The sequence below is a fragment of the Mugil cephalus genome, chromosome 2, assembly GCF_022458985.1.
Source record: "Mugil cephalus isolate CIBA_MC_2020 chromosome 2, CIBA_Mcephalus_1.1, whole genome shotgun sequence".
Taxonomy (NCBI): domain Eukaryota; kingdom Metazoa; phylum Chordata; class Actinopteri; order Mugiliformes; family Mugilidae; genus Mugil; species Mugil cephalus.
The window spans coordinates 16,571,155-16,581,254 of NC_061771.1; the positions used below are offsets into that span (position 1 = coordinate 16,571,155).

Sequence of the window (10,100 nt, forward strand, 5' to 3'; positions counted from 1 at the left end):
ATCGCCTGCAGTGCAAAGATTTTGACATAAATGCTCCTCGCCCTAACCTCAGCACACGCCAGAAAAGACGTGACAACACACACACACACTCGTTTGCTCTCTTTGTGAGAGCACTCTTTGACACAAGGCAGTGGTGTCAGACTCAGCCGAGTGGGCCAAGATTAAGAAGCGACTTCAAATCACTGGCCAACCAGAATGGACGAAATGACAGATGTGTTATCAGAAATTATTCGTGCAGAAATATGAACTTTTTTCCCTCCTACAGCTAAAATAAAGAATTTAGAATAAAACAAAGCCCACTGATTAAACAAGTATCGAGAAAACATTTAAAAAAGAAGAAGAAGAAAGCCTTTTTTGTGTGTTACTCTAGATTAGGAGATATCCATTTTTTTCCCTCTCAAATTCAGCAGACTTGAAGGGGACATGAGGGAGGATAAAGGGGATGAAAACCGCACTTTGAGTCTTTTCTACATGTAGTAAAGTGTGTGGCATGTGTGCCAGCTCAGAAATGCTGATAAAAAGCCGTGCAGTCAGTTTGTTAGTTTTCATAAGACACTCTGTGATTAATAGCCCACAGTATGGTGTCAGGCTGTAGTGGTGTTGTCATTTATATTTTAGTTTTCTGTTGGCTGTGTGTGCTAACTTGTACAGCGTTTCTGCATTTTTGTGTAAGAATCTCTGTAAACATGTTGTAGCATTTAGTGCTTAACGGTGGCTGAGTCAACCTGGAGTTTGTCAATAAAGTAGGGAAGGGGAGCTGATTGACGTACCAGCTTAAGGCCAAGGGACACATGCAAAATACTTGCAGGCCGATTCTGATAGATATAAAGTACTAAGTGTTGTGGGCCATATTCAGCCCCTTACCCTTACCATAACTTAATTATAACATTTACCCTAAAACCAAGTCTTACCCGCCAAACGGCCTTTTGAAGAAGCGAGAATTGGGCAAAATGTCCCCATTTGCACAAATATCCTCGCTAGGATGGTGTAAAACTCAAACTAGACATCCCAGTATGTATTAATTAGCACTAGAAACATACGCTACAGTAAAAGGTGGCAGCTGCCTTACCTTGCATAGATCATAAATTGCATTACATGTTTGACTCAGTGGTGCAGAAGTGGTGTATAAATAATTAAGCCTTGGCACTGGTCTCAGAGGTTACAGGTCATTTTGCTCAGTAAGCTGTACGGTAAAATAAATCATTAGAGTATGTTTACTAACGGAGTTAATGAGTAAAGTGAGATTTCATCACAGGACTCCTCAATAATACGGGGGCCTTAATAACCTCAAAAAGCCCGCAAGCTTTGAGAGATTTGTTCTAAGGAGATCACCAAAATATTTTCAAACAAATCTTATAAAGATGTGAAATAAAAGTGATAACAGACATGTGAAAATCCCACAAACTCAGACAGCCTTGATTACGTTTTGGTGGTTTCCTGCCCTTTGTGGCCTCAAAAACAGGATACAAAACAGGGGTGGGGGGGGGGGAGCAACTCTTCATTCACTGGTTGACTCAGCTCAGGCGAAAACGGGGTTTCAGGTGATTGTTTACACACTTTCCTTTCTGCTTGGTTGTAGAGTCGACGGGCTGCTCGCTTGCAGGAGCAAACCGTCCACACCAGTTCGCTGTTGCAGATGTACGGACAGAGATGAGTGATGAACCTTTACAGTTCGACCGCTTTCCCCACTTTGGTTTCCCCCTTTGGGTTTGATACATGAGTAGAATGCACTGTAGGTGGGTGGGGGGTGACATGACATTGATGCCCTTCCCTGACCTTTAATCATTCCAGTTGGTCTTATTAGTGCCAGTCTGCAGTGTTAGTTAACACACGCTCTGGAGGCACAAGTGCATATTAAAACTTAGCAGTATCTAACGAAAAAACCTAACGAGACTAACAGGACTAACACTGGACTCCACATTCATGTGTTAGATGGATTTCCTTACAGTATAACTCTTGTGCTGTGTTTATTAATAAAATAATACTAGTAATACTGTATTCATCCACCCTGCTGTGTTGACATGTACCAGCAACATGGTGTACCAGTCAATCTGTTCCACTTCTTAGTTCCTCAATCACATCCCCATTTTCTTTACATGAAGCCGTTCAGTTCTTCCTTTAAAGAAAAACGGAAGAAAAACTGTGTTCTTTTGTTTTTTTTTGTATTTATGGACTTAGTTGAGACTGATAAACATGAACATGAAGGCCTCGTGTTTTAAAAACAAGACACGTTGGTTTATTCTCCTCTTGAAATAATAAATATGCTAATTGGCAATCACGACGTACAAAAGTTAACATGCCATGACATCTAAAGAGCAGCGTAACTATCTACAAACAGAGTCGACACAAAACTTAAATAAACACCTTTCAACCCAAATCAGCGATTCAGAAGGGTCCATTTTTGAAGTTTCCTGGGAAGCTACAGATAAACAGAAGCAGCCTTTTTAAAGAAATGTTAATAATACATTATACAAAATGAAAGAATAAATGAGTCAGCAAATGAGTCAATAAATCGACTCAGAAACTGTTTCAAGAACAGACATCAGTCACTGATAAGTCTGTCCCACACCTGACCAATTTTCAACCTACCCTCACTTGCCAGTTCATTAGGTACATTGTTCAAATGTACTTCATTTCAGTTCTGCATTAAATCTATAACTTTATACATGTTATAATGTTCAGTTCTACGTAGAAACAGCGCTGGAGTGCGTTTTGATGTGTTGCGCTTATTAAGCAAGACCCGCTGAATGAAATGGGGCTGTCAAAATAATAGAAAACCTGTTTGTACAACTCAGTACAATGGCCCTACAAACCACAGCCTTCAAAATGAAAACACAGTTAAATCAACAGCTCCCTGTTATTTTAAGCAAATGCTGAATTCCATCACCTACTGTATGAAGCAAACATACAGAGTTGTTATGGTAGAATGCATTCTTAATGAACTGGCAAGTGAGTGTATGTCCCCTCTTTAAAAAGGGACTTTTGCACAGTGGAGTTTCTGCCACTGTTCAGTGGAACTGGCCTTTATAGTCTCACAGGGAAACATTTAAGTTGTCCCAAATGATATTTCCCAACTCAACAGGATTCTCTGAAAGAATTTCCCTGAACTATGTGGAACTTTGCTGGATATGACTGATATGATCTCATGTCTCATAACAAACCGTCACGCACCACCACGGGCGCTCTAGTGCCCTCCCTTGGACAAATTCAAAACTACAGATCCTCGTGTCGTGCTCATGTTGGTCACACCCACGTTGATCGCTGGATTGTCACTCCAGAAACTGGGTTGCTGTTACAGCCTCCACCCGTCTGGGAAGCGTTCCCGCAGCAGTTTGGACGGTGGCAGGTATGTGCTCTGAGCTATTTGGAGAAGCTCCGTCAGTTTATTTGATTTCAGTGTCACTCATGGTTTGGGCTTTGCACACTCCTTTTCCAAACACTTCAAAGGCAGCTCCCCTGTAGGTTGCGACTCCTCGGCTGTCTGTGCGGAGGTCGGGCTGAACCTGCTCCCACACCTTCTTTTTGGGGTTCAGCTCTTTGTCTGGTTCACCTGTCAGTCAGAAAGTCAGTTTGAGAATCATCTCTGTAGCTTAACAAGCCTCATCATATCACATGCAGGTTTGTGATTGCGGGACTTTTCCTGTATTGTGTTATATCCTCGCAAAGCTCCTCGCACATCAAAACCGTGAGCAGGATTACACTGCTGTTATAACCTTCTACAAACCCCTTCCATGAGATTATGGAAACTGGTTACAGGGATTGGCTCCCTTTCAGTCCCGAGAGGTCAGTGAGGTTTTGTAGATAAGGCCTGCTCAGCGCGCAGTCGAATGCCTGATGAACGGCAGCGCTGCGAGCAGAGGCACGTTGACTGGTTGAGCGTGTACAAACCTCTTTTTCGATGGAGAATGTTTATCACGGTTAAGATAGCGATTTGCTTTAGGATGCAAAGAAGTCAGATGGTGATACCTGGAATTCCCTGGAGAGTAACTCTGTCCCCTGGTACTGCTCCGCTTGGAGGTTCAAGGATTTCCACCTTGTCTGCTGAGCTGGCGCACAGGAGCACAGCCTGGTTCTCCACTCCCCCCGTCTTAACTGGCTCCAGGTTACACAGCAAGACCACCATGCGATTTTGCATCTGCAAGAGGGTGAGGAGATTAAATAGACTTTAAGATTTTTTTTTTCAGGTTTTACAGCTTTTAGTGCAATGTTGTGCAAAGATGATTTCAGCCGGGACAAAAATTAAAACATTAACCTACACGTCTATAACACTGTATCTTGATAAGTGTCTAAATGATAAAGATTTGGTTGATTCTGGCTAAAATGCACATCTCATGTCTGTATATAAATGCTTGTATATCTCGTGTAAATTCTTCTTCTTTACTACCTCATTCTTATTCTTCTTTTATTTTAAGATTATTTTATTTCATTTTATTTTTATTCCTATGGTCTGGTTCATACATGTTCTTTCTCATCTTGGGACTGTTGGACGAAACAATTTCCCTGCTGTGATCAATAAAGTGATCTTGTCGGTAGACTGTTTGTTTCCACGATGAACCCCCTCAGTCTTATTAATAACACATTTCTGATGGACAGAACAACTAAAATCAGTGAATGGCCCTGAAAAGGTCCCCTGACTTGGAGGAGCGTGGAGACTGTCGTGCCAGCACATCAATGCTTCAGACTTATAAGTGACCCAAAGCTTTTCATTTAAAGCACTTCATATCCATCCACTTTAAACTGGCAAATAAATAAAGACAGAGACACCATGCAGTATAGTATACATAAATGATTGTCCGTCTAATGGAATCACCTCTAAAGCTAATACAAAAATTACCTTTCTACTTTACAACACCATCTTAACTGAAAGCTCCTGTAAACCCGATTATTGGCTCTAATCTACTTAAATCTGATGAGACGTTCAGTGACCTTCATAAGCACCAAACTGGCAGGAAAAACACTGTTAGTTTGAAGCAGCAAAGAAGCACATTATTCATTCATCTGAAACAGAATAGATCTGAAGGGACAGTATAATTATATTTCAAGTAAAAGTCCAGAAATCCGTACTCAGTTGATACAGGAGCATAATGCCATAGTGTACCTGGTCCACAGGTATGTGCGTGGCCAGTTCGCTGACCACTGTCCTCGGTGAAGCCTCTCCCACATCAACCTGCTCCACGTACAGGCCATCCGTGTCTGGAGGCTGCAGAACTGAAATTATACGTCCAACGCGCAGGTCCAGACGAGAAACGTCCGCTTTGGCGTCGTCTTGGCTGCACGAGTCCTGCTTCTTTGACACTTTTTGCCCTCCTGGCAATAGAAGAAAGATGAACACGAGTTAATAATAAATCATTTTTGGCAAAAAAAAAAAAAAACAAAAAAAAACAACCAACAGCATTAAACAACAGATGTTGCAGATGTTTTTGCACAGAGGAACAGAGGACATAAAGATAAATAAAAACCTTAAATAAGTGCAAAAATGCATAATGCTCTGTGAATTATATAAATTTGCCATAATGCACATCAGGATATAAAGGATAAAGAGATACTGTAAGATCTTGCACATGGTGTAGAGGTTAATTTTGCTAATTGTTTAATAAAAACACACATATATGTGCGTGTATGTAACACGTATATTTTAAAAATACTAAGATACGTTTTTCAGTGGGAATCATTAAATGCTGACAGACTGACATTATAGCAGCATAGTGGTGATAGGGGCCAAAGAACATTTGACTTGATGGGGCCCCACAAAAGCTATTTATTTACTGTTATCACGTGGAGCAAAAATGAAACTTATTCACTATGAAAGTAAGAGTGTATGGTGTGATTTGAATTAGCTTAAATATGAGCAAACAGGTAAACATCACCGATGCTCTTGCAGCTGAATGGATCAAATTATCGCAGCCAGGGGACGAAATCCCGTGAGCAACTCGTCTAAAGGCGACTGCTCAGCTACCACGTGTTAGAATAATGCAGGTGTAAAATTTGTGCATGGTCAAAGGCACCCTACGCCCATTTGTGGCCGTTTAACCTCTGGCTCCCGGACCTCCGGGACGCACCTTTAGGCTTGCTGTACGAGGACACCCGACCGCGGAAACCCATCTCATGGAGCTCCCTGCGGACAGTGGTGGAGCTCACGCTGGCCCCGGAGGCGGTCTGAAACTCGCTGGTCAGAGCCTGTATGGAGGGCAAACACTTCCCCAGCGCCACCCTCTCCAGCACCTGGCGGTCCTCCTCCTTCAGCTTGTGCGGTCGGCCGCTCCGGGGCAGAGCCGTCGTTATTCCTCCACGTTTCCACTTCAGAATCACGGCGCTCACAGTGGAGCGAGGGAGGTTCAAGAGGGCGGAAATCTCGCGGACTGACTTTTTGCACAGGTGACATCCCACGACGGTGCCACGCTGAAAGTCACTGAGCTCCTCGCTGCGCCCCATTCTCTCAGCGGCGTTTGGAGAGAGCTTCAGCTTTGATTTCTCACCTCAACCCCCTCCTCCCACCAGCCTCCTCCATGGACCTAGTCCCCGCTCTCCTTCTTCTATGGTTTGTGGCTTTAAATACTAGTTCAAATGCTAACTTGTACTTTACCGCCGCTCTCAGGTTGAACGGCGAACAACAACCACAATTCGCAGCTGCTTGTATAACACACAGTTGCGAATTGTAACGTAAAAATAAATGTATAAACCCTTAAACAAGTTTTTTTTTTTTCAGTACAACATTTGTACCTGTACACACACACACACACACACACACACACACACACACACACACACACACACACACACACATATACAGTGGGGGAAATAAGTATTTGATCCCCTGCTGAATTTGTAAGTTTGCCCACTTCCATAGAAATGATCAGACTCTGGTTTTTATGGTTGTTTACTGGTTATGGGTATAGACAGAATATCAGTCGAAAATGCATAAAAAACACACAATCTAAAAGTTATGAATTGTTATGTATTTTATTAAGGGAAATAAGTATTTGATCCCCAACAATTCACTTAGAATTCAGGCTCCTACAGATTGGCTGGTGCGCATGTGGCACACAGCTGTGCTCAGTCAACTAATTACCAATACTCCTGATCTTAACTCGTCATGTATATAAAGCACACCTGCTCTAAGAATCAGTTTCTTACATTCCAACTTCTACAGCACCATGGGCAAGACCAAAGAGCTGTCAAAAGATTCAGGGACAAGATTGTAGACCTGCACAAGGCTGGTATAGGTTACAAAACCATCAGCAAAAGGCTTGGTGAGAAGGTGACAACTATTGGTGCCATTATTCGCAAGTGGAAGACCCATAAAAGGACCATCAACTGTCCTCGGTCTGGAGCTCCCCGCAAAATCTCGCCTCATGGAGTGAGGATGATGATGAGAAAGGTGAGGGAGCAGCCTAAAACAACACGGCAGGAGCTTGTTAATGATCTGGAAGCAGTTGGGACCTCCGTCACCAAGAAAACAGTTGGCAACACACTGCGCCGTTATGGATTGAACTCTTGCAGTGCCCGCAAGGTCCCCCTGCTCAAGAAGGCATGTACAGGCCCGCCTTAAGTTTGCCAGTGAACATCTAAATGACTCAGAGAAGGCTTGGGAGAAAGTGTTGTGGTCTGACAAAGACCACAGCACCAAAGTTGAGCTATTTGGCATTAACTCGACCCGCCGTGTTTGGAGGATGAAAAAACGTGAGTATGACCCAAAGAACACCATACCCACGGTTAAGCATGGAGGTGGAAACATCATGTTTTGGGGCTGTTTTTCAGCAAAGGGTACAGGACAACTTCACCGCATTATGGGGCCAATGAATGCAGCCATGTACTGTAACATCTTGGACAAAAACCTTCTTTCCTCAGCAAGAACACTGAAGATGCCTCGTGGGTGGGTTTTCCAACACGACAATGACCCAAAACATACTGCCAGGACAACAAAGGAGTGGCTCAAGAAGAAGCATATTAAGGTCATGGAGTGGCCTAGTCAGTCTCCAGACCTTAACCCGATCGAAAACCTGTGGAGGGAGCTGAAGCTCCGAGTTTCCAAGAGGCAGCCAAGAAACTTGAAGGATTTAGAGACTGTCTGTAAAGATGAATGGGCCAAAATCCCTCCTGCGCTGTGTGCAAACCTGGTGACTACAAGAAACGTCTCATCGCTGTGCTTGCCAACAAAGGTTTCTCTACAAAGTACTGACTTGTGTTGTGCTTGGGGATCAAATACTTATTTCCCTTAATAAAATACATAACAATTTATAACTTTTAGATTGTGTGTTTTTTATGCATTTTCGACTGATATTCTGTCTATACCCATAACCAGTAAACAACCATAAAAACCAGAGTCTGATCATTTCTATGGAAGTGGGCAAACTTACAAATTCAGCAGGGGATCAAATACTTATTTCCCCCACTGTATATATACACAAAGTACACTACAAAGTACTAAAAGTTTTTACTACTGGCTGCAGGTACAACAATACATTTCATTGTGCATTGTACTTTGTATAACTGGTGTGATGACACTTCATGAGATTTACAGCTCATTCCACCTTTCAGTGGAAACATGTACAAAGCACAATTCTACTATATCCATATTTCAGAAATATCAGTAAAAAAAAAATGTAATGGAAATGCACATTTGTCGCATCTCCAGATGTGCCTGCCACATCTCCAGCCCAAGGAAACAAGGCAAAAGAAGAGATGGCTCTTCTTCATCAGGAGCTCAGCAAGAAGACGGAGATGCATGAAAATGTTTCTCTGCAGAGTGAACAGCTAGAAGAGACTCTCCAGACAGAAAAGAGAAAAAGGAAGGAAGCAGAGATCTGTCTTCAACAACAAGCAGAGGAGACCACTAAAGTTAAAGCTGCACTGACTCTCATGCAGACTCAGATGGACGAGCAACAACGCCAGTGGGAGGAGGAGAAACTCCACTACCTTTCTGAGAACATAGTGATGACAGCAACTATAACGGCTGCAGCTACCAAGACGAAGGAGGACCTGGAAAACCAGAAAAGACAGAGGGACCAGGAAAAGGCCGACATCCAGCAGCGTATACAATCAACGAACAAGGCCATCAAGAAGACGGTGGAGGAGAAAACTATAGAAAAGTGTTAATGGACAGACAGCAGCATCTAGAACAGCAGATTGAGGAGGGACCGAAAAAAGTGAGGAAGAAATCTCTGAAGGAACAATTCCTCAACTTTTTCAGAAGAACTTGAGAGACCCAGCCTCAGTCTAGTCTGACCTCTGTCATAACCACAAGCCTATCACCCCCTCCTCCTCCAACCCCTCCTCCTGCTGCTGTGTTTCAGTTGATGTATGAATATGTAGAATTGTAAGTCTCACATCAGCTGAGTTTAACATTTGGGATGTTTTATTTTGAAAGTCTAACCTTCTTCATTCTTTACTTAATTACAGCAATCTCTGTACTACATTCGGTGCTTACCTGTTGGGAAATTTTGTCTTGTTATTAATAGCAAGGTTATTGTTGAGTTTCTGCAGGCGTTTAATAAATCTTTGTGTCTTTTTGTTTAAACGTTTTAATCACTTGCCTTAACACCTTAAGTCTCAAATCCCTTTTTAAAGGAAAACAAAAATTATTAACCTACATAGTTCAGCTATAATCATAGTGTTACAATTGCTCACTGTGAAAGGAAACTTCATAATGAAATAAGGATTAACATGTGAAGTGTGTGCAAAGGCAAAAACACAAGAAACTTAAAGTATAAACAAGTATAAAAAGGAATGAGTAGTAAGTTATATAATTTATTATAATCTGCTTCATTCGTCTGATGTTTTATTGCTTTTTGTCATCTGAGGTTCTCTGTAATTTGTTGGCCAATCACCCATGTCATTTCTGGGTGTAACAAAGATTTTCAAGACTTTCAGTGTCAGATTAAACAAAATGTTCATTTTGCCCCAAATCAAACCAGATTGTTAAAGTCCACCGAATTCTACCACAACCCTTATCTTCCTTCTTCCTCAGTTATTACGCTACAGGTCAATGTCAAGGTTTTATGCTGCCACCTACTGGACTCTTCAGGCATGTGTAACAACGTGTCTTCATGTTGTGTTTACTTGCTGTTTTATAGTTCGCCTTTGACAAGTTTTTACGAAGA

The 10,100-nt window shown here is 42.2% G+C and overlaps 1 protein-coding gene across 1 annotated transcript; it reads right to left on the minus strand.

The window, feature by feature from the left end:
- Positions 1–2,211: 2,211 nt before the first annotated feature.
- On the minus strand, positions 2,212–6,518 carry LOC125004199 (aminoacyl tRNA synthase complex-interacting multifunctional protein 1-like). Its single transcript, XM_047578634.1, has 4 exons — positions 6,060–6,518; positions 5,099–5,307; positions 3,967–4,135; positions 2,212–3,550 (listed from the first exon to the last, which is right to left on the minus strand). The coding sequence occupies exons 1-4, from the start codon at positions 6,430–6,432 to the stop codon at positions 3,384–3,386; spliced, it is 918 nt and encodes a 305-aa protein (XP_047434590.1). The 5' UTR covers positions 6,433–6,518; the 3' UTR covers positions 2,212–3,383.
- Positions 6,519–10,100: the final 3,582 nt, after the last annotated feature.